The 25,017-nt window shown below is 39.6% G+C and overlaps 1 protein-coding gene across 16 annotated transcripts in view; it reads right to left on the bottom strand.

Annotated features, from left to right (window-relative positions):
* The window catches only part of LOC110364013 (uncharacterized), a 272,131-nt gene that overhangs the window by 60,573 nt on the left and 186,541 nt on the right, over positions 1-25,017 (bottom strand). For 13 of the 16 annotated variants that reach the window (XR_010466785.1, XR_010466788.1, XR_010466786.1 and 10 more), the window contains one exon: positions 21,673-21,853. The exons of the other annotated variants lie outside the window; for them this stretch is intronic. Coding sequence is in view for 6 of the 13 variants with exons in the window: in XM_065033532.1 (XP_064889604.1) it covers positions 21,781-21,853 (73 nt within the window). In the remaining 7 variants the exon portion in view is untranslated. The remainder of the gene's footprint in view (positions 1-21,672; positions 21,854-25,017) is intronic. 16 annotated transcript variants of the gene reach the window in all.

Below are 25,017 nucleotides of genomic sequence, written 5' to 3'. Positions count from 1 at the left end.
TGAAGATTCCTGAAGTTGACCACCCAAAATTACTTATTATTTTCCCATCTTAAGGCAAGGCATATTGTGAAAAGTGATGGAGTGACCACTATATGGAAAAGAACAGAAAGATTTACACATCATTAACATCCCAAGAAGTTCAAAACCACATCCTTTCCTGGTAGCCAAATTCTGTCATTAGCAGCAAGTATATATTCTCACTAAAGTAAACGTAAGGCTAGAGTGGAAAAGCATAGATAAAGATGAATCTGTGCACTGAGTAACTGCAGGGAGTCTAAAGCTGAGGATCTAATAATTAGTCTTATCTCTATCAAGGTGCACCAGAATAAGCTGAGAAGTGCAAGAATGCCTGACAAGGCCCTGGGGCTCTTCACAGCTGCAGAGAAGCCTCATTGTTCTGGAGAATTTTAAGGCTGATCTCACATGGCGAGAACATGAGGAATTTCTTTTTCCTGACATGCTGCGGATGTGGGTATCTGGAAGGCACATTCATCTACACACTTTTCCCTTCACACAAGCCACAGCAATGCTGAAGGTTCGCTGTTGGGCTCCCCTTTACAGAGCTGCTCGTGCACAGTGAGGTGCACAAAGAACAGCTGCTGGGGCAGCCCAACATCTGCCAAGGGAAAATTCACTTTAAAGAGAGAGGTGTTCTCCTTGAAGTTTGTACATTTCAAACTCTGCTTTGCATAAGACTTATTCAGGATACTTTAGTACATTAATGCAAATATTTAGATTTAGAGATCTATCGGTGATTATTACACAGTAGCTGACACTTCACATTCCAAACTGAAGGAAACATCCAGGAAAAGAAGGTGGACCTTCCTTCCCTATGCTCTAATACAAACTCAAAATACTGACAGGTAGGAATGCAGTCACACTTCATGTCTTTCTCTGGATGACATGAAGGTGCCAGAGTAACAGGTTTATAGGACTCCTGCAAAACCAGAGCAGTATCTCCCTGAAATGTGCAAAATTATATGGCACCAAGTTGATAGGGATCATATATCTCTACATGTAAAATTTAAGTTTCATTGTCCTTCTATTTTAAGACGTGGTGGTAACTAGAAGAGACACGATGTGATCGCTTCTTCCTAACGTTCACAGTTGCTTTCCTTTTGCATTAATGTCTTGCTGAACAGGCAGGACAATGTTTAAACTGCAATGTCCTATGCAGACATTAGGCTACTTTTCTACAGACAGCAAATTCTTGTTTCATGGGCCATCCTTTCAACTGTCTGGAGGAACAGGGGTGTTTCAGCAATCCTTGTTACAGCTGTTTTCTGTGACCAACCACTTCTCTGTCCTCTGAAGAAACTAATCAAAGAATTAGTTATACTAAAACCAAAAGGGAATGTATGCATTTTACATTTGCATGGTACTAGGGACTCACAGCTTTCTTCTGCTCTGACAGAAATTGCATCATGGGTGTTCTGCAAATTCCCACTGAAAGCAAATGGAATTTTGCCACTGGCTTCACGGAGAGTTGGAAAGGCTTTTGTACTATTTTAAAGTGCAGCAAACAATATCCTTTTCCTTGGGCAACATAAAATACTGCACTCAGGATATAAAAATTTGTTTGACTGTGAAAAAGGGCCCAAAGCTTCTATTTTTAATGCCCAAGCCCTTTCAATGTCTACAGCCTGCCAGCCAGCTGCACCACTTTAGCAGAACAGCGGTGGAAGAGCAACTGGAAAAAACACCGTAACTGAAATATAAGCAAATGACCTAATCTACAACATGGATCTGCAGCGAGCCTGATTCCTCTGCTAGTGAAGTCCAAGACAAGTTTCATCTTCAAAGAAAGAAGCAGAAGGTCTTTACTCAGTATAATAAAGTGTGAGCAGTTGCAATTTCATATAGTTAAAACAAGTTGACCATAGTTGGGTCAAGTGAGTGTTTATGTCACACGATTTTTTTCCAAGTTTCCTGGTGCTCTCACAGGGTACAGCGCCTTCTTTTTGCATTTTCTGAGAGAGACAAAAAAGAAAGGAGTTCAGAGGGGAAGTGAATGGGAGGTCTGGGTTACCTTATACCACCGAGCAGATGACAAATTTTATCATTCTTAGTTCATGATGAAATTTTATTACCTGAGATATTGTTGAAGCTTTCAAGTCTACTTTAATTCACTACAACACCAACTGATAAAGCAAAATCAGACCTTTGTTTACATAGCTTGCAAAACAGTATTATCAGCAGGCTGAAGCACACAGGCAAAAGCGAATACCTTTATTTGTTTCATGAATTGTTCAAACACACCCTTTGCAGCCTCTAGTGCACACCTAGCAATTCTGAAAATCTAACAGCTGCACAGTGCCACTGATATTCATACTAGCCTGGGGGATGAAATCCACAAGGAATGCCACATAAACAGAAATTCTGACCCATAAAGTGACTATATCATACTCCATGGATCGGTCCTCTGCCAAATGCAACCAGTTCAAGTCTGCCATCATGTGTCCCATCTGCCTTTCCAGTCATTCTCTACCGGCAACCTCACGCAGATAAATCACCTGAGGAGCTTGTTCCAGGAAGGGCCTCCCACGCTGCACGCAGAGAGGGCAGATGGGATTTGCAGCAAGCCACAGCTTGATCATCCTGAGAAAACACCACCCCTTACCATTTGTCTCCAGTCCATAAAGTGGAATAATAGCGCTGCTCTACCTCACAGGTACTTTCAGTGGTTGAAACAAGTACGGCTTCAAAGGCTGCAAAAAACTCAAACGCTACAGGAATAACATCCAAGAGCCACAAGCACAGTCTCTATTAATCCTGACTGCAATGATGACCATGATTTGAAAAAGCCAAACTTCTTAACATTTACAATCTGACCAAAGGGATTTGAACCTGACTGGAGAGTTCAAATTAGAAGGTGTACCTTATAATAACCCAATCTAGTTCAATGAGACTGCTGGTATCAAATCCGTATTGCTATTTTTATTTCCACAGTGGAACTGCGCTACCAAAAATACTGACTTGAGATGGCCACAAAGAAAACAGGCTAGCAAAAATTACTCAGAAGTAATGTTAGCCACATAAAGTGCCTATACTGCTCTGGTATGTTCCAATCAAGAAATAGTTGACAAGATTTTGCCTTGAAGGTTCCACTTATTACTCACATGTATAGAAAACAGGACTTAGGACAAACCACGTGTATTTTAAACACAGGGGACTGAGACATGGAAGAAGAAGAATGTTCATTCTCTCCTAAGAAATAGTGCAAAAGACTAAGCAAACTAAATAAAAAAATTGTGAACTATTACACATAGTATATTTTTTTCAGGTAAACATTTATCTCTTAATCCTTTTAGGACTAGAATATCATTAGCCTAATGCAAGGCTATGCGCCTTATTTCCTCCTTCCCCCTCCAAATGAGGCCATCCCAATCAGTGTGTGTTAATCTTGCAAATCAGTTTCTGGGAACAGCTTGCTTTCCTCAGCAGCTGGATTCTGGCTTCATCCTGAAGTCAGCTGCTCTGGTACTTGCCACTAAAACGCAGAATGTCAATCACACTACTCAAGAGAATTAGCACAACGCAAGTCTAATTAGAAACTAAACACTGTGTTATCTGCAGCGATTCGGAGATGGAGTAAGTTGATGCATGTTTTAGGAACCTTTCTTGCTGCACAGTAGTTCATGATAACACCCACCTCACAGCTCATTAGCAAATCAAAATATTATACTGTATAAATACTACTTTTGCTCTTCCACATTTTACAGAAGCCCCAGGTCTCAGAAGCCTCCATTACGGAGTCTATGTGATTTAGTTATATTGGAACATTGTAGGAAATGGAAAGCAGCCCTGACTGTCCAAAACCAGCAAAATGGAAGCCAATATGCTGTATACTTTGGTCCTCTCTCTATAGAAATAGTCCCAACCAGCCTCAAGACGTTTTAAACTGAAATACATACTGGCAGAACACAAAGAAACTATATACTGTATGACGCTGTACATGAATTCTCAGTACTGCTGCACTGGATTTCTTTCTTTCTCTCACTCTCTTCTGCAGAAAACAATGTAACCCACTATAAATCTAGACAGCAGCACTGCAAGCTTCAACCAGAAATCCAAATGCACGGAGGGAGAAACCTGGCAAAGAACTAAAATCAAAGATGTAAATGTTTAACAGCAGAGAAGGACATGAAAGGATACGCAGCTGTTTTGCTGCACAGTTTCTCAAAATGGGAATTGGAAAGCACAAATGTAGACCACGTTCTCACTTCTAGTTGAGATAAACATTTACAAGCTATTCATTTTAAACAGGAAGACATAACATTCGGACACGACCTTTAATTTTACTGAGTCTGTGAAGGCAAACCACCACAGCCCTGCTGCAATGCAGTCAAACATCCAGGAAGAGATGCAATACTATTCCAGTGCTTTGTTTTTACAGGTGTACTTGATTTTATATTCAGCGAGGAAGGTGCAATTTTATGGCTGTGTGGAAAAATCTTTAAAATGCTTGCGGGTGGACGTCTAATGATGCCAGACTGGTGTGGCAAAATGTAATATGGAGATAAAGCGTCAAAGAAATTGTCTACACGCCAACGAACAAGCATTTAGGTAAAGAATACTAAACCATACATGCACAGATTTGGTGTCATTACACTGTTATTACTGATGTGTACCCTGCTTTTGTTCTTTTAAAAGGGTGCAATTCCGATGCCTTATCATTAGCTCTCTAGCTGGAAGCCGATAGAATTTGAAAGACACCAACAAAAGATAGTGCGAGATTAATTTACAGAGAAAATCTGCAGATTTTGAAAAAGCCATAATCTACTTGTAGCTTGAAAGACGAAACACATTTTTTGTTTGTATAACATTCCCCATGGTTCCCTTATAGAAATATGTGCAGACAATTTTTTACTGTGGGAAACTATTACGTATAGAAGACATCACTTATGTATTAAGGAACAAGTATATATTTACAGTGCTTTCTTTAAAGTAGGTCAAATGCTGAAATACGACAAGTTTGGACTTCTCTATCCCAACCTGAGACACGTTACAGGTGAATCTCCTGCGCAGAGCTGAACGCTTTGAACCTTTTGGAAGGGGTATTGGCAAGGTCTCCAGTTTGGTTCCTCAACGTTGACATTTCTAGAATTACCAGTAATTTTTAAACTTTGGCTCACAATCTTAAAAAAAACCAAAAAGCCCCCAAAAGTTGCGTAATATCCATGCAATCCATGATAGAATCTGGTAATTCCATAGGGAAAAAAATATTGTACACATATATTATGGGCAAAATTCTTCCCCACTGTGTAACTGGCTTTAAAGGCCTTAAATAGACCCTCTGCTTTAGCTTACTATTACTTTCTATCAAAAGAAAACTGTCCCTTCAAGAGGTTTATTTAAGGCTTAGAAAACAGTTAGTTCCAACACAGGCTGCAACAAAGAACGAAAGCTCTGGAACAGGCAATTCTGAAAGCTTGAGAAATTATTTTTAAAGAAGCACTAAACACAACCATGACTTGAAAACACAAACCAACTGTACCAAACCAGAAAAAGTATTTTCCATTATTTAATAACCTGGCAAAATACTAATGCTATTCTATTTTTTAAAATTATAAATAGTTATTGAAAGGCAGGTGTACTATTTTCTAGGAGACAAAGATACAGCACTTTGTGAGGTTCAATAATTTTCAGATAGGTTACTTGTACAAACATGATTTTTACCAGGAAATTTTTTTTCTATTCTAGAATACTTTTATTGCCATTTGTTTTTTTCTCAATAACAACACGTGCAAAACAAATATAGCAACTGCTTTGGGCATCGAGACCAGAATTGCAATCCACATCCACAACACACTGCACTGAAATCTCAGATCATAAAGCATATGTTAACTCGATGAAAATCAAAACTAGTGCTCCTATCTCATTAGATAAAACGCGAACATCCACCTTGCACGTGATTTCTCAATGCACTGTGGGCAGCAAAGAACATGTAGGAACGATATTTTATATTTCTATCGTCTTCCACCACCTGAAACGCTTGCGTGCTCAATGAACACGAACAAAGAGACCTTTCAGGAGGCAGCGGTGTGTTACGTGATGGTGACGGGAAGGTACAGAGTGACTGACTGAGGCTGCCCAGTGAGGCCACGGCCCAGCGCAAAGCCTGGCCCAAGCCCTCTGCTTTAGGCATGAGCTCAGCTTCCCTGGCTGGAGAAGCATGTGGGAGCTATGGCAAAGTCTTCTTACCCCACCTTCTAGGAGGACAACTGAGATCCGATGAAGAGAAAAACACGTCCGGCTGTTACCAGGTTTGGTTGCCAATCTCAAACCTGACGAGCCGGTTGGGAATTCAGGAATGGGTTTTAACGGCACCTCATCGGAAACAGGAGCACAGGTTTCTAACTTCAACTAAAAATGGGGTTTACGCAATTCTAAGCAGGCACAGGAATTACCTGAAAGCTTCTGCTATTTTTCAGTTGACTTACAACTGAGAACACATGACAGCTGAAATTGCCTGGCTTGCCCTACCCTACCTATGAACACTTGAAGAGAGTATGTTTCTTCAACTTGAGTCTATTAAGAGACAAAAGGGAAAACAAGGATCCTAATTTGCAGCAACACTTAAGTGCTGGGAACCTATTCATAAGCATCATGAATATATCAGCATTAATTTATTATTAAATTATATATCGGCATTAATTTATTATTAAAAATTCGGGAAAAAGGCAAAAGGAAGGAAAAAAAATGACTTTGGGAAACACATAAATGTCACCAGGCTGGCTTGCTCGAATTAAAGAATGGTCCTGGCTGGCATTTCCAGGCTTTGTAATGGCACTGCCATGTCTGACCTTGCTGTAAAATTCTGATTTTACTTTTGTTTCATGAAATTTACTGTCTTTGGTCAAAAGTTGTTTTGTTTTGTTTTTCATAAGGGATCCACCTTCTATTTATATCCAGATGAAAAGGATATAACTTGAGATGGATTAGTCTTCTGAAGAGGGCCCAGGGACATTAAAGAAAAAGGGGCCTGTTTTGTGCAGAAAAACGAGCACAGTCCATTTGCAGTTTAACAAAACACTAGGATCTTGTTGCAAGGTGTATAAAGCTAAATGTTCTTCTTTTAGTCCTAGGGCTGCTTTTAGGTTATAAACACTATGAGCTGCTTTTTCTGAAAATTAATTGCTATGGATCCAGGCCAGTGTGGTCAGCTGCAAAGCAGCACAGGGCAAGGCTGAGTAATGAGAATTTCAGTTAAGCCTCGAAACAACATTAATAAAGGCAACATCTTAAAAAAGACGTACATACATATATAATGTATATATGTATGCTTTAGACAGTTCTATATTTCTGGTAATAACTGTGGTTATTGCACAGAGAACAGTAATTTGTCCAAACCAAACCATAAATAATTAAGGCCAGGATTTTGAAATCGGATCTGTGTGGGTGGATTTTTGCACCCCCGCGGATTCAATGGCAGGATCAAAGATTAGGAAAGCCAGAAATACACTCAGAATCTGAATATTGCTGAAGTGCAGCACCAGGCATTTCCAGTGCGGGGAAGGGTCTGTTTTCACTGCTACCCTCCCACCCAAATGCCTGACAAACAAACACTTCCAAAGCAGCAAACAATCATATTTTTGTCCCACCCTCCCCACAGTAGCCAATTCCCACTGCATCCGTTTCTTTGAGTTATGAGTTAGGGCTAAGGAAACAACTGAGCTGGCATTTTGAGCTTCCCTTCTCCTTACTATTCCAATTAAAATAAGTTTAGGTTAAGCCCCTCTCCCCAAGCTATATATCAAACGCTGTTTTGTTTTTTTTTTTTTAAAAAACTTTCTAAAATATCAAAGTATTTATTTTCATTTCAGCTGTTCTGAAAGCAAGCTTTTTCTGAAAGAAAAACTACACCCATTACTAGCAGCAATAGTACAGAGCAGGGGCAGATCTGCTGGCTCCTGCCGAATAAGTTGTTGACAGCTGTCGCACAAGAAGTCACTCGATGCTGACAACTGGACATAACTGCCCACAAACTGAACTTCCACTTTTAGACGAAATTACTGAGAATGCTGTCAGGTTCAAGTATCTGAACAGAGCAGCTCTATTCGCCCAAGCTGATCAAAGCAGAGATGTGGGGAGATCACAGTGCTCTGTTATGATTACCCTGGTATCCTCCCGAGAACTTGTGACAGTCAGGTGTTATGTGATCCATCTATCAGCTATTATCTATCCGCTTTCACACACTGGTCACCAGTAGACACTGCGGACACTTCCTTGTCCTCTAGCTATCTTAGAGTTGCTGACTTGCTTTTCCTCTTCTAGAAAATACATCTGCTATTCTCCTCAACAAGTCTCGGTCACATTCTGCTTTTCCTCCTTCTCAGAACGGTTGGAACATAACAAGGAAGGTTTATGTCCAGCAGGCATTTATGTAGATGACACCTAGTCCCTTTCAAATTAAGCATGTCTGTCAAATACCCTGGCAGTACCTGGAAGGGAAACAGGCTATAAATGAAGGTTATACAACTGCAACTCAGCCTCACTAAAAATGAGGCAGGTTGGTTGTAGAAACTGAAAAGGTAATTGTGACAATGACTGCAGCCGCCCCTGTGGGTTTTTTGAGCGTATGATGCCAGGGTGCCAAGCACATGTGTACATGTCACACTATTTTTTTCCTCCCTCATTTCGGGTAAATTTCTCTTGATACAAGAGAATTTGTTGCAGTTACATGTGGGATTCTTGCTTGAAATAATCACTGTCATACAGCTCCCATTCGCAGAGGATAAAACAGAAATTACTTTGGCCAACATTATGGACAGAATCAGCCTGGATGGTACCCCCAGTCGCCTTAATTTGTGGGAGAAATTCAAAGCTGATCAACAATGTAGCTGATTTCCATGGAAACAAGATTTCAACTCATGAATCAAAGTCACATGGGGGCCAAAAATGCCAAACAGATTATAAAAATGTTTTTCCACATTGGGATATCAAAACAAAAGGCAAAGAGTAAGCACACTAGGAATACAAAATTCACAAGGGACTCATTTTTCATCATCCACCCTATCTTTGTTTTGTATAGTGCATATCTACCTTGCCTCTGCCTCTACACACCTAAATTCTTTGAAGATTTCATTAAATGCCCTAAATATAAACACATTTTCATGGTTTTAATATCTTTAAAAACTTAAAAGTTGAAAGCACCTACATGTGGAGCAGACACATAAATGTTATGTTTAGTTCAGCGCCTCACCACAGGCCACCTCAAGATCTGGACTTAAACTTTGCTGGTTTAGGGGAATGGGTAAATATGTTTTAACTGTGTTTCCCAGTAGAACCATTATCAATAGCATTCCCTGCTTCAGAATTATCACTTCTCCTGCATACCCACAAAAAATATATTATTATTGCACTGGAACACATTTGGAGTATATGATTTCTCTAAGCCAACAGGGCTCACTGTTACACTTTCATCTCAGTAGTAACTGAGGCTCTTGCAATAAAGACTTGCAGTCATATTTAACATTGGCAGTGACAAAGCTGTGTAAGAATTAGGTTATTTTATCATTTTCAGTATTTCAGTGAAGCAGGTTTTACAGTTCTCTTTCAGTCTACATCATTTCTCATAATCTACAGAATAAAACCAAATCTGCAATTATCCAGTTCAGCTCCGAGGACACAGAACAGTACGTAGCATTCTACATTACACCAAAACTGCTTAATTTGTTAGCATCTTACTGTCTAGGAAGAGCTTTTTCACATCACATAACTTGGAGAAATTTTACAATCGCTATAAATATTGTGGAGAGTTAAGGACACGACACAGCTCAGATTTTAAATATACGAACATAAAAGTTTAGCAACTTTGTTTTTCAGCTCTTAAAATCTCGAATAGATTTGCTTCCAAATTGAAGAGTAGCCATTAAAAAAAAAATTAATACAATAGCTTTAACTGAAATTACTGGGAGTCCTTCCATTCCACTCAATGAAAGTTTGATCTGGCTCATAGCTGGTGGTTTGTTCATTTGTTTCTTCTTGAAAACACCTTTAATATCCGGCCAGGTCTTTAAGATGGTTGAATATCTTGCCATTGACTTTCCAGGTTTATGCTCAGTTTTTGTTTTTGAATAAACCACATGTATGGCAAATATATAACGAAACCTAGCAGAATACTTCAGAACTGTGTATTTATTCTGCTATGGTTTATTTATCCTTTTTACTTATTCCTGGGTTTCAGAAACCTTTAAAGCACTACTCAAAATAAAACTGCAATGTTACGTGAAACTTTTTAACTCAAGGAATCAGGGTTTCCTATAGACAGTTTCTAATGAAAGTCAGGGTTTGGTTTGGTTTGTTTTTCACACTACTTTTACTGATGCAATTACATTTAATCACTGTTAACAGGCAAGACTTTCAGAAGCTAGATGAAGTACACTGTATTAGCTTAACAACCATATCTTCCTCAGACTTTTAAAAACTTCTAGTGATTCTTCTGTAGACTGAAGAGGTTTAACTGTGACTGCTCATGTAAGAAGGCAATTCTAATTCCCTCAAGTCAAGAAAGAGAACAAGCAAAAGCTACGTTACCTTTCTACGTTAGCCAGAAGCACATGTTCTCAGAAAGGAAACTGGAGAGAAAACGTTAGCTGCTGTACCAAAAATATACAGGCATAAAATAAAATAATTCAGGAAATTTGAGACCCAAGTCTCTTCAAAGTTTTATGAAAAAAGCAAGCCCACGGATCTAGAGCTAAGCTGCATGAATCCATCACTTGACTCCATACCCCAAAGAAAATGTGACGCATAGTATATTAAGTTAATAAAAAACAAACAAATGTACAGCTAATAAGTCTGAAAATTCAAACCTTAAGTTCCTCATTATAAAAGCCACAAGTGACTTTCTAAGCAGAACTACCCAAACCACTGTGCTGCGTCCGTTGGGACAATCAGTTTTCCTTCTCATCTTCTTTACCGCTTTTGTACTGATGTATAAAAGTTTAGTTGTCTGGGGCCCAACCATTTCCAGGCAGCTTTGAGCAGTCACCAGTCTAGTGATGAGACATTCCTACGTGATGAAAGGACAAGGTTAACTCACAATTTCTGAGTTACTGTTAGTGTTTCATGTACCACATGGTGAATAACAACATGAGAGGCCCCCATTCTTCTAAAATATAATTGGCTTTTCTTTAGAGAACGGTGGACAGAAACACACAAAAAAATGGGGGTAACATTCAGGTCATGCTCAGTTAACTTCCTGGTGCCTCTTTCAAACATTATCTTCCTAATTCTCTCCTCTGAACTGCAGGTGGGTCACTACAACTCTCCTTTTGACAGCTGCTGTTGTGCTTTTCACACAAACCTTTGGTGACTAACTAGAGGTTACTAACCCACAGACACCTAAAGGCTGGCCTTCACCACCAGCCCACTTGGACCAGTTGGATTTCATATTCCCTCACACACGCTGCACTCCAGAACAGCTCTTTGTTTCCTGTTCTGATGAAACAGACATTGCTCTCCCCCTGCCAAAGCCCCGTCACGCTACCTTTTGGTTTCCTTCTGCCTCCTCTACCTCTGGTGGAGGATGGGAGAGCCCATGTGGCACCAGCCAGATGCACACTGCACCATCCTGCTGCTCACTGCTGTATTATGCTCCTGCAACTCTGCTTCTACCAGCTCCTAAATGCTACTTTGCTTTCATACGTTGCCCACAGCCTCCATTCCACTGCCATTCCCATGACCCGGCCACACATGTCCTGCCCTCTTCTTCCCATTGCTGCTGGCCGGCTCCGCATCCCCACTGCGGCGAGCGGAGCGCATGGATGGACGTTAAAATCACTAGCTGATAACATACGTGGCGACCACCTTCTGCAGTGGACATGTGCTACGAGATATTGAATTTGCTCAAGCCTTGCTGTATATTTCCTGACACACCTTGGAAATTTCTCAGTAACTCTAAGTATGGCTGCTTTTTCACAAAGAAGCTGCGTGCAGCACTGAGACCTCAGTAACAATGATTTCCACGTTCCTTCCAGTATGTGTTCAGAAGAGCGCAGCAGTAGCCACACACTGCCGCAGCAGCATCCTTCATAAGCCCATCTCTGCCCCGTTTCCTGGATTCATGTCAAGTGTAGCTTATGTACTGCAAGTGCGGCCATCATCTTGCTACTTTCCACGGACAGTTCAGCTGCTTTCATTCTTTGATTCATTCCTTTAGGGTTAGATGTCTTTTTCTCAGCAATTCCTGCTATAAACTGAAATCACATGTCCCACAAATGATCCTGTGTCTAATTAGGAGATCTTTTATGTCTCTGAAGTACATGTGCATGCCAGAATTCTCAGCAACGCGATGCAAGCATCTATCCTCTTCCCTGCTTCTTGCTTTTGGGATTTAGAGAGAAGTATCTGAATACCTTGTGTATATATTCCTCAAATATTTTCCTCAGCTGTTCCAGAGTTTCTGTGTTCATTTCTGGCACTATCATTTCATCTTTCATTTTGTCCTGTGAAGACGTAAAAAAGTTGCACCTACATTTTGACATTTTTATTGCCTTTGTCAGACTCGTATACAGACACAATTCTTCCACATATGCATGAAATCTTCTTGTCCTGGAAGTTTTACATTCCTAGTGGTCTAGTTCCTTGCAGGGGATTCATCTGCCCATTTCTAGGTGCTGTTAATCAGATTTTTTTCTTCTCTCTGTGGATGTCTCTCAACCCACCTGATGCTGTGTTTCCATGCACAGTATACTAGGTAAATAACACGAGGGCTCCACATTTTTTCAGCCACCTTTAATACAGGTATTTGGAGAGCTTTACTACAAGTAACGCAGATATTTCAGTCAGGTGCAACGAGAATAAAATATCCAGTTTTTCAAACTGGCAAAACTAGGCTCTTCTTTCTAACTTCAAGTTGGGTTGCCACAGCCACAGGGACAGGAGGTTGTTCTGATAAGCTTGGCAGACACCTCCAAATATTCTGAAGTATTCTTCCTCACCTCACTACTCCCCAAGTAAAATATTATGTTTCTTTTCCTAGACTCTTAATGACTACATTTAAGAAAACTACAACATTTCTAATGGAGAGTTTCTTAAGAAGCAGCAGTGGTGTCAGTCAGTCCCAACTGCAGATAAACATTCTTGCTCAAAAATTTCTGGAAGCATCGCTTAAATCTAACAAATCACCTAGCAGAATGATTTTTCTCTTCTGCAGCGCAGCTCCTCGACTCCGTAGCAGACACAACCTGTCTCCCCATTAATTCGTGCCTCTAAGAGCTTCTCAGCTCCATAAGCTGAAGGGAAATTATGTTTTAATCAAGCACATAAGCTCTGCGAAGTAGGCAGAGGCTCTGCTCTGGGAAGATGCTAAAACCCGCAGGAACAGAGCTCCCCTGCAGTCCTTTCTGCTGGGCTGAGTCGCTTCACAGGTGCGGAGCGTCTCGCTGCCTCGGGTTGAGAAGCTCCGCAGAGTCCCCACCACAGGTGCTCCTGCCCGAGGCACGGCATCAAAGTCCTCTCCGACCATCCGCCCCTGATCTCCTAGGTGGAGGTGGCCATTAACACTCACATGACAGCCAGCACTTCAAAATGGGTCACACACAGCCACCCCCCAGGAGGGACCGGGACTGTAAAACAGACACAGCACCCTCGGGTCAGGTACAGGAGCCAAATGACGCTACACTTCAAAGAAGGAAAAGCGTTGTCGAATGTACTTTAGGAGAGTAAGGGAAAATACTGCAAACAAAGACGATGAGAAGCAAAATAGTATTGTGAGGTTACTACATGCTTAATTCAACTTAGCCATAGAGGAATATCATCAAGCCGCACCACCAAACAACGCCTCACATCCAACTGCTCTTCTCTCAGGAGAGAAAGGTGCTGGAATTCAGTCCTCCGGTGCCTCTCTTGGAAGTGTGACAGCAAATTTTAAGGGCTAAAATAAGGCACTGGTGCAGGCCTTTCTTTTTGCAAATGCGATTTTAAGGCTCAGTGCAATGGTTGCTAAAAATAAGGTAACAGAAGGGTTCCGGTCTCGCGCTATAATGAACTGCAGGCTCAATTGTTTGAAGAAGTAAAATTGCATTGATGAGAGCGGATCAAAGACAAACGAAAAATCACATATTTCCTCTTGAGGGTACAAATTTTAGGAGGGTCATGCTTGAAAAATCAAGCAGCCCTCACTGTGGTTTAAAGGCAGAGAGGTCTTCTAGTCAGATTTATTATCAAAACAACAACTAAAAAAGAAAGAAGAGGGAACATGAAAATGAAATGCCAGTGTCAGAGAACGCTCAAAGAAAACCAAATGCAGCAGTTCCTTTTACCAAGTGGAATGTGTGACCAGTCTTGCTTTGTTTTAAAAATTAGCTGCAACACAGATGACAGAATGGCATTAGTAACAGCTACAACTGTCTACCATCCCCAGGCAGTAAACCTCCTGCAAAACTTCAGAGACATCACCATTTTTAATTCCTTGCCAACATATACACTTGTCGTGATTGTTGGGATGCCAACCATTTCATGACAGAATCCAAACAGCGAGAATTTTTACTCCAGGGAACACTCAGAGCAACTTACATCAGTCCCAGTGCCTCATTCCGGAGCCTGAGAATAATATATCACACAGCTGTTACAATTAAATCTAATATGCACTTAAAATTATTTATTCTTCCATGCTTTTATTTATAAATAATTATTTATTGTGTCCAGCTTACTAAATCCCAATTTTGTGGGCACACTATTTCATTGTCTAATAATACTCAGGAGAACTGAAATTAAAGAAAAAAAGAGCGAAAGGCCAGGTAATTGCTTGAACCCAGGTTGTGCAAAACCAGTTTTATAGATGTACATTCTGATTATGTCAACCATCTTAGTGGCCCTAGACTCACTTGTGATTTGTGAAGCTCTTCCACACAGAGCTGAGTGGTCAAATGGCATTGATTAATTTCATTTCTAGCTGCTAAACCATATCTAAAATTGGGAAAAGGCCACATTGAACTTTCTTTATACTGTTATCCTAAAATCAGTATTTGTAGTCAGAGCAGTAGTACAGCAAGAGCCCATGAATTTAGAGCAGTTTGTGGGCCCGTGACCACAGCAGTTCTACATTTATATAAGAAATAACATGCCCTTAAATTTACTTTTGACCAACAGTGTGGACTCTGGAGCCTTCATATAGCAGAAACAGTTATCTCCAATTTAAAAAACAAAAAACAAACACAAAACAAAAAAACCCACAACAACCTAATTTAAAAAAAAGCCACACACAACAAAATATAATAACCATATTCTGTATATCACATGTTTAGATTCTATCAAAGAATATGAGATAAAAGGGCCCCAATATCTTCAACATACCACCTTCTGCTATTCTGCCATCAGTCTCAAGAACAGCTACAGTCCCCTGATAGGCAGCACACAGGGAGCTGTGCAAAGTCTTCAAGAACATGAGACAGGAGAGATAATCACCTCAAAATCCATAGAGGTTTACCCACCATCTAAACCTGGTTTCTTAGAAGCACACCTCTAACACCCCTCCTCTCAGCCCACGTGAAAATAAAGATTCTTCTTCATTCAAGGTCCAACGGAAAGGAAAAATTAAAGACTAACCTCTGAGCAGTTATTATGGGCCAGATTGTCAGAACCAAGTGTCAGTGCTGAGCACCGACCGGTACATGAGGGCAAAGCTGAGGTTCCTAATCACATGTTTCCGTGGCTGCGCTACAGGCCATGTGGGTGCTACATCCATGCTGCCCAGCCAGGGGGGCTGAGAGAGCTATTTTAGACCTTTAGGAAGCGCTGAAATTCAACAGTGAGTTTTAAATCAGCTTTTATAACTCACCGGATCTGTTCTGCAGCAGCAACACCAATGCTGGTATTCGGTTTCATACCTGTGACTTGTTCGATGGAAAAGAAAACCTGCTGCATCACCCAGCCATGTCACTGACTGTGCCTCCAAACTACTGTGAGCAAAGGTGGAGGAAACCCTGGGAGCCGTAAGAATCATTAGATGAGAGACTGCACTGTTAGGGAAAGCTGTGCAGTCCATTCAAGTGGATGTGCCCAGTTTAGCACTAGTACAATGCTACACCTCAAGTCAGAGTAGAAGTCACTGTGAGATACAAGCCAGCATACCCCACAGCAAGGCAAATACACAACAGAGACATTCCTCACCACAGACCTAAGTCCAGAATTACTGTATTGAAAAGTGTGGCTACTTCTTAAGGGAGAAGACAGCAGGCACCTCTAAGATCCATTTATTGATTCTCTGAGATGCATTTAATTCACTAAAAAAAGGCATGCTTCTCAAACCCGTTTCTCTGAAAGTATCAAAACCACACAGAAGCCCAAAGACTAAGTAACATAATGTCAGATACAATAAAAAGACAGAATTATATGAACAGATTTGTCTGTCGCTGATCAACAGCAATGTCATACTAACATTTCAAATGAAATACTGGCATTTTTTTTTCACATCCTCCTTTTACCACAGTTTTGACCACTCTCTGTAAAGAAATAAATACACTAACACATACACATAAAAAACTATGACATTAATTATTTGTGATACCTGCCAGAAAGAGAAAACTGACTTCCAGGTTTTAATTAGCTTTTTTAGCAGAGAGAATTTAAAAAATAATTTTTAAAAAATTGCAACAGGAGTCAATCTGCCATCCTGCTATTTCAAGACCTGTTCCAAAAGGAACAAGCTGAAATACCAATGTGTTTAATTCAGAAATAATATAGATGTCCATTGTGAAAGAGCTTTAGGTGCCAAAACAGAAAAATGACTCTATGCTTTGGATTTATACAGTTCTGCTTGCACTAGTTGGTTGAGAATGTTTTGCCACCAATTGCACAGACAGGTACAAAACATTATTAGCAATCACCCAAGTAATTTGATCTCCAGTGTGGCATCTGTCAGGAATAGCCACACATTGCTAATCCTCTTCTGAACTTTAGAGATGAGGCTGCTGGTGTAACTAAAAATACAGAGCTTCAACACCAAGACTCTTCAAAATTCAGCACTGGATAATGTATCTGGAGTATATGATGACCATTTTATTTCCTTCAATGTCAACATTTTTAACAAAACCCATGGATAAGGTTGAATTTTGATTTTCTGCTTGCATATGTTTAACAGTTTTTAATAACTAGGCCATTCTTATTTCTGACAGTGAAACGAAGAAACTTCTTTTTATTAGAAAGAATAATTCCTGATGCATTTTCCAAAGCAAGAACGTAGACATCTATGCATGTGACACAGGCATCCTGAATTCTCTTGTTACAAGCAGCACACCTCTTCCCAGTGAATTTAACAGGCACTGGTTCCAGTCCCAAGCAATATGGGAGTGTGGGTCATCTCCTGCGACTTCAACCTGCTAGACACAGGGCATCCAGGAGCCCGCACTGACCACACCTCATGAAGAGGACATCGGCACTTACAGAAACAACCCTTCCATCCAGAATAGGTTTTTAAAGTAGGTGGGAAAAAATAATCTATCTCATATCATCACTGTGGGAAACCTACACATCACCTACAGAGAAATAATGCTTCTAATGCTTTAAACATAGGAATCATCAACTCATTTGATGTCTGTCTCAGCTTTTGCTTTAGCTGGGTTTGTAGCTTCCAACAATGAGAAGTCGCATGTGCTAATCATTGTTTGTTTAAAAATTCAGTTTCACTGATCACCAATATAAGCAAGTTATTGGAAGTATTCAGGTAATATTAAAAGACCATGAAAACATTTGGTGACCTGTTTGGCAACTTGTAAAAATATAGTACTTATGGAAAATAGGGACCACGTAAAAGAAAGATTGGCTTACCCAAAATACTCCAAAGTAACATTACTGTCTTTCTACCTTTATCCTGGTTACCCAGGGAATTTAATTACCTTTTTACACTATTCCTTGCAAGCTTATTTTGCTCCTTAAATCTTCCAAATAAAATTCCTTTCTTCGTTAGCTAGAGCTGAGCCACTTTTTCTTACAGGACCTCTCGCACAGGAATTATGTACAGAGAAAAAGAGCTACACGCTGAAGACCACTACCATATTTACTTAAGCCTGCAGACATTTTTTAGTACCTATCAGAAAAAGGTTTCAATTATAAGGAGCGTACATCCATCTCACAGTCACTTTTCAGCTGGAGGTTCAACCAGCCAACTGTGTGTACAAACAAAGATTTATATTAGAGGATTTAACAGAAACGGGTTGCAGTTAAAGCATAAAGTCCTTAAAATTTAGAAAACCAAATGGTATGACTGCCGCCTTCTCAGAAAATGCTGTTTTGACTGAAATTGCCCCATCACAGTAAGGCTGAACAATATTGCTCAGCACTGAAAGTTCATCCCAAATATTTTAAGCATGGTAGTATTCTAAGGAACTGATAACAATGCAAATACAAGGCAAGCAGCTTCTCATACAGGTAACTTTCCCTTTTTTATGACTATGATTTTAGCTGGAAGGAGAAAGTCAATACCTTTCCAATGAATTAACTAACTTGAGAATATGTCTTAGTCTTTATGTTACATACTATTTCTATTCCAGAACAATCCCTCTCTGAAAAAAAATAGGATTATCAGTCATTTCCTGTGGACTGGAAAGAAATCCAGACTTGAAAGGCCTGCAAGAGCAATTTAATATTGGAGCAACTGCACCATCCACTTCCTGTATTCATTTGTTACCAGCTGAATTAAGATCTCTTGTGTACAATGGAATCTGCTTTTCACAGGTGGGTCTAAAGCTTTTGGTAGGAAAAATCCAAATGATTCAATTTCTTGTGGAATTACAAAGAAAACTGCAGCTGATTTAAAAAATAACTAAACAAGCAAACAAAGCCAAACAAAAACCAACCCAAAACCAAACCTCTTTCTTCATCTGAACACACGTAAATTAACTTCCAAGAAATAACAAGCATGGGGTCAGCCTGTTGCTCCTGTTGGTTTGAAGATTTGAGACGACCATGTTCACTGGGCCAGAAACCGAGAAATCAGAATAAGCAAACTTTGAATCTGTGTTCGCATCTGTCTTCAAAATGCCTCATTTCCTACTATGAAACAGGTGAGACAAGGCCAGATTTACTGATTCCTCTTTCTATTTATATCTGGAGCAATGCAGCATCAGCTGAAAAGTCGACTGTACATATCCAGTACATGGGAAGCACAGGAAAACAGTTTTCCCTCCTCCGAGAGTATCCAGAGCATGCATATTTGGAGGAAGGTTTATTAGGCATTAAAAGACTTTTAAGGTATGTTTCAAAAATTCCTTCTACGAATACTTAAATGAGAACGAACACAATGAGAAAACAGTAAGAAGAGTATTGAATGTTAGCTCAAGACACAAAAGTTAGTTTTTCCAAAACATACTATATTATTACCGAGAAAACTGTGAAACAACACAGTAATAAAAAGAGAGGCTAGTATTTATTGTATACATTGAAGATGTTCTGACTACAAAATTTATTTTAGTTACCTATTCATGACAATATCTTTGGACACTACATAATCTTATTGTTAGGTGGGCTTCTTGCTCAAAACATGAATTTTAACCCGCAGAGACTTTAACCTTAACAAGGCTTCATACATTAGAGCTCTTGGAATAGACCACTTCCTTAAAAGTACGTCAGGATCAAGTTCTAGGAGATGGTAATTTAGTCTCTGATCTTGCAATTTATTCTGAGCTCTAGTCCTAAAGAGACACATATATTACTAGCCTTATGTACATTAGAGGTAGCAATAACAACTATTTTATTAATAAGATCAATGACCTCTTAAGCAGACTGATTTTTTTATAAGAAGATTCTTATGGTGCTATATTTATGGTTTAAATTCAGTGTAAAACATGTGGACACCCACATCTCAGCTTTCTAACACCACTGGCACATCATTCAAGACATAAGCCAAAATAAAAATCAGCAAACTGGTAACATTTCATCAATGAAAGTCATTGCTCTATATTAATTATTTTAAGGCCTTGAAACTCATAACCCTCTAGTACCTTTCAGTAGATATGCACAGTCTCTAGTTTTTGCAGAGATAAAGGGGCTTCATAGCCAACAAATATATGTTATTTTGGACCAGTCTCTGGGAGGAATCAAATCATAGACTCAAGGGGCCCTTGGAGAAAGTCTGTTGCTGGCAAGTCTTTTTTTTTTCTTACACACCAGTGACGCCCAGGACTGACATTTCATCTCTCTCATCTGTCTCAGAACTGACATAAAAGATGCACAACCCCTTAAGTTAAAAGGTCCGTCACATATAGGGCTTTGTCCTCAGACACGGTAAATCCAAAACACTTTATACACATGTATGCATGAACACAGATGTTTCCAATGGAAAACAAAGTAATATCATCCTATGCCTGCAAGGATTCCTGTTCAGCTTTATCACGTTCTTGATTTAATCCATAGTTAGACCATGCAGGCTACAGATCAGTGCAATGGATTCATCAGCAAAGGGTAATTTACATTTCTAGAAATAAGACACTGATGTAATGGTTATATAAGCCTTTGCACATTTTCATTAATATCTCTGGTGGTCTGGGGTGTGCACTGAATGTGGTACCAGTGTATAGCTATCATTTGTATCTACAGCATTTGGACTAATAACAAAAAAGAGTATGTATGCTTTTCCTTGATTGCAGATATACAGAAGATAGGAGGACAGGGGATAACCAGATTTAAACCAGAAAAAATTAAAAAATTCCACATGGTGTTGATTCTCTCACACTTAATACTGACTGCTATGTTTTCTACCACAAATTTTCTCTTTGATGTTAACAAGAAAGACGAGATGCAAAGGCTGCAAGAATGCTTATGCCCATTACTGTCTTAATTATAAACTTGTCTGACTACAAACAAATGAAAAATAAATTGTTTGTGTGCCCTGGCAAAATTCCTAAGGCTATAAAGTAAGCATTCCATTAATTTTCATAAGCAGCATTTTAAATTGCCATGAATGTAAACACCTGCAATATTAGGAACTGTATCTAATACACATTTAGACAACAAGGTCTTTGGCATGAATTTTAGTTATACATACAACCTGAAGCAGGAGAAAAAGATTCATGTATATGAGAAAGTACTGGTATCCCTTGCAAGATGCTCTATATATGAAATACTATGACTGCAGTCACAGAGAAAGTATCCTAATGACACTTCAACTAACTGCACTAAATTGGTATAGCAATAAGGAAATAAACTGGAAGGATTTAATTCACCAAATGTAAGATAATGGATACCACTACTGAACGCAAAACAAAACCACTAAGAACAAGGCAACAACGTTAACTGTATATAGTGCAAATATTTCAGCTATTTCTCAGGAGCTAAGCAATCCAAATATATATTGTGCTGCTTAGTGATTCATACTTTCAATACTTATACTAAAGCTCATTTTTCAAAGTTAAATATTTCTGTACTTTGGTATGGATTATAAAAAAAAAAACACCCCAAAAATATAATACATGTTTCATTTTTGAATAGCAAACAACTTGTTTGCTGTTTAATCTTGGTAATAAATTTGGGCTTACTGTTGTTACTGTTTTCGTTATTTGAACAAATATTGCATTGAAATTTTCTTACAAGAAATTGCTCCTGTAGACATTTTAGCACAGAGCTCAGTCCACAAACAGTATCTTCTTCTCAGCCCTACAATTATACCTTCAGAGTTCATATCAGCTCCTACTTTACAGCTAAATTGTTTGGATTTTTAAAAAACCTCACCCCAAGTTTCAGAAGAATCTTCCAGAAGTCCTGCAGATGATGTGATAGAAAACTTCAGCTACTTTCATCCTGCATTTTGCATGATGGTTCAGATGAAAAAGTGCTTTTTCAGTGTAAAATTGTAATTCTTCTGCTGTAAATTCTGCACTCACCACAGGGAGACGACATCCAGGCTGGTACACTGAAAAAATAGTTAAGAAAAAAAAGAGGAAATCTTTCACCATGCAGAAACACGTAAATATGTAACAAGTGAGGAAGCAAATGTCTGCAAGGTTTGGGGTTTTTTCTGCTTTTGTAACTCTTGAGCGGGATCACCAATATCAGCTGTAAAAGAAAGGATGCCTCAACACTGCATTTAGATCTCTAACGTATAAAGTGGTGCAGACAGAAGTGCAAGTCTACAAATCAAAGTTTTACAGAAATATCAGTTTTTTAAAATTGGGTCCTATACCAGAGTGTAGGCGGGGAAGAACAAGACATTTTCAGTGCAGGCATTTTAACTTTGCAAGGGCAGTAATTCTCCAACAATTCTTTTTGTGCCCTTTTTATCAACGTGCTGCTAGATACTTCTCTCTATTAATCCATTAGTTTAATGACTGCATTGCACAGAACGACACTCTTTGTCAAAAGACTGCACTGTACCACGAGGAAAAAAGCAACAGATCGAGCAGTGTGCACATCTATTTCCAACTGCTCTCTATACAATGAGACAAACTGTAAAAGAAAAGAAGTTATCTGCATTGTAAAGCAGGACAGCAGTATTGTTTTGAACTGTAGGCCGCACGCATTTCAGCGGCGCGAAAAGGACAGACACCTGCTTTTTGACTTACAAGTCACGTAGTCTGTAAAATAACAGAGCAAACCTGATCTGATGAATTGTCCAGTATAGGAGTAACATTAACAGCTTCTCAAACATCTTGTGGATCATTTATTATAAAGGTTTTCTAGTAGCCATGTTACCTCACTTTGTAACTGTACAGCCTGCAAATTCACACTGGAGACTTCCTAAGGATACCGCATAGCGTTCAGGAAGCCAGAGATGGAATCAACACTGCAAGCTTAAACCTCGGATAAAAATAATCAATGGCTGAAGAAATATCACACTTTCTCTTTTTTCTAACTAGAGAAGGGCCTCCTCCACAAAGCTCAGTCTCTTGATAAAAATGCCTTCTGCAGTTTGCGAGAGAGGGGCCAGGCCTGGTGTGCTGTGAGGCTCATCCCCATCTGTGCTGGGTATGTGGAAACGAGCCATCGCGGATGATTCAAATCTTGCAGAGACAGGAATTCCTGCTGCCCTGCTCACACAGATGCTTTTGGACAACTCAAAGGCTCCTTGAGCGGTATCTGAGTATCCTGGCAATTTAACCTTTCGTGGTTATTGCAGTGCAAGATTTACCTTTAAAAACGCTTGTCCTGGATGGGTTAAATATGTAAATAACCGCCAACATACGTTTAATAAAATTAAATTTATTTTAATATTTAAATTATATTAAATATATGAAATATTGAATTCAACTCTACCCACGTATAATACACAAACATACAACTGTCTGTAGAAACATACTTGCTGTTGTACTCGGCAAGCAATTTATGTAGCGTCAGGGGGATTAATTTCAATCCATACTTCTAAATGCGTGTCTTAGAGCATTAGTGTATACTTTAATTACTGCGCCAAGCAGATGAGCACATAATAGCAGTTATCATTTTAGAACTTTACAGATATGGTTCATTATTTGAAAAAACCCTTCTTAGATGAACATTTGCTTCACAAAAGCAACAGACTCTTGATCTTATCAATGTTGCTTAATTTTAAAATCAAATCACAAATTTCATGATATTCAGTATAGTTCTTAAAGCCTTGGCTCCTGCAGTTATGCAATTACAAGACACTTACCAATTTTTAAGACCAAGTATATCTCTAACCCTCATGCTTTATGCTTAAAACGTGTATCTCGGCAGCTCAAAAAACACCCAGCCATGTAAAAGAATCTCTACACCATTTTAACATCTTATGGCATTTAAACTATGCCCTGATTTTCAAATCCAGGCTGATATTTTTTCTAAATTAATACCTGAGATTAGTAATGCCACAACATTAACCCAGGAACGAGAAGGATGGCTCACGTGGGGCCACCAAGCCTGTCCTGGCTACAATTATCACATGGACCTGCATGTGATAGCCCCAGCCACATTCAGATAGCCCTCCCGCACCATTCATCAGCTTGCTGACGTTACTGTAATGTAGATTAAGAAGGAGAACCCCCAAGATGGTCGGGTCGGGGGGCTGGAGCATTAGCCCTGTGAGAAGAGGCCAAGGGAACTGAGTTTGTTCAGCCTGGAGAAGAGAAGGTTTTGGTGGTGGTGGCCTTTCCATTCATGAGGGAAGGTTATTGAGAAGTCAGAGCCAGGTTGTTCTACGTGGGGTGTGGTGGGAGAACAAGAGACAACAGACGTAAGTTGAAATACGAGAGGCTGAGGATGGAAATAAGGAAAGACTCTCCTGCCTTGAGGTCAGCCAAGCAATGGAAGAGGCTGCCCAGTATCCATGCTTGGAGGCTTTCATGACCCAACTGGATGAAGCTCTGAGCAATGTGGCCTAATCTCACAGCTGACCCCGCTTTGAGTAGGAGCTTGGACTAGACACCTCCTGAGGTCCCTTCTAACCTGAAGGATGATCCTACAATAACTGTGTGTTGCTGACCATTGCTGCCTCACTGCCATGTTTTCTGGAGCTAGTCTCTTCTCTCAAGATTTTATTTGCTGTCCTCACTCCTAATAGCCCTTACTCGTACACCCTTCAGGCCCGAAAAGAGTGTCTTATCTGACACCAGTGTTTTTCTTTTCTTTAAGAGTCAATGATTCTTTCAGACAGTTGAATCCCAAAGTATTTTAGCATATATTCAGAAATCCATGAGTTGATTCTGGACTGCAGTTGTTACTACATAATGAGTAACCCTTTCACAGTATCAACATGAAAAACAGAGAAGGAACAAAATACCTGTAAAACTTTTTCCTCATCATGAAGAAAATCCAACTTAGTTCAAGACACTTTTCCCTTATCTTTTCAAAAAATACAACCCCATACCTGACCTTGACACAACTTTTCTCATGGGGGTCAAATCAGCTGCTAAAACTGCTGCTATAAATGTATTTCCATTATTTTTTTTCCTGCATATGTTCTACATTTTCAGCTCCCAAAGCATACCACTGAGATCAAGAACAGCCCTGAGCAGGCAGGCAGCTTCCACACATAGCAGAAAATCAAAGCACATGCACAGCAAGACCCATGAAACAGATCCCCACATATGTACCTGTTTTTATGACTACCATAACACCGAGCATAAA

Source organism: Columba livia, chromosome 1, assembly GCF_036013475.1.
Source record: "Columba livia isolate bColLiv1 breed racing homer chromosome 1, bColLiv1.pat.W.v2, whole genome shotgun sequence".
In the NCBI taxonomy this organism is placed as follows: domain Eukaryota; kingdom Metazoa; phylum Chordata; class Aves; order Columbiformes; family Columbidae; genus Columba; species Columba livia.
The sequence above is the reverse complement of the archived record's forward strand: the minus strand, read 5'-3'. Positions and strand labels throughout refer to the sequence as shown.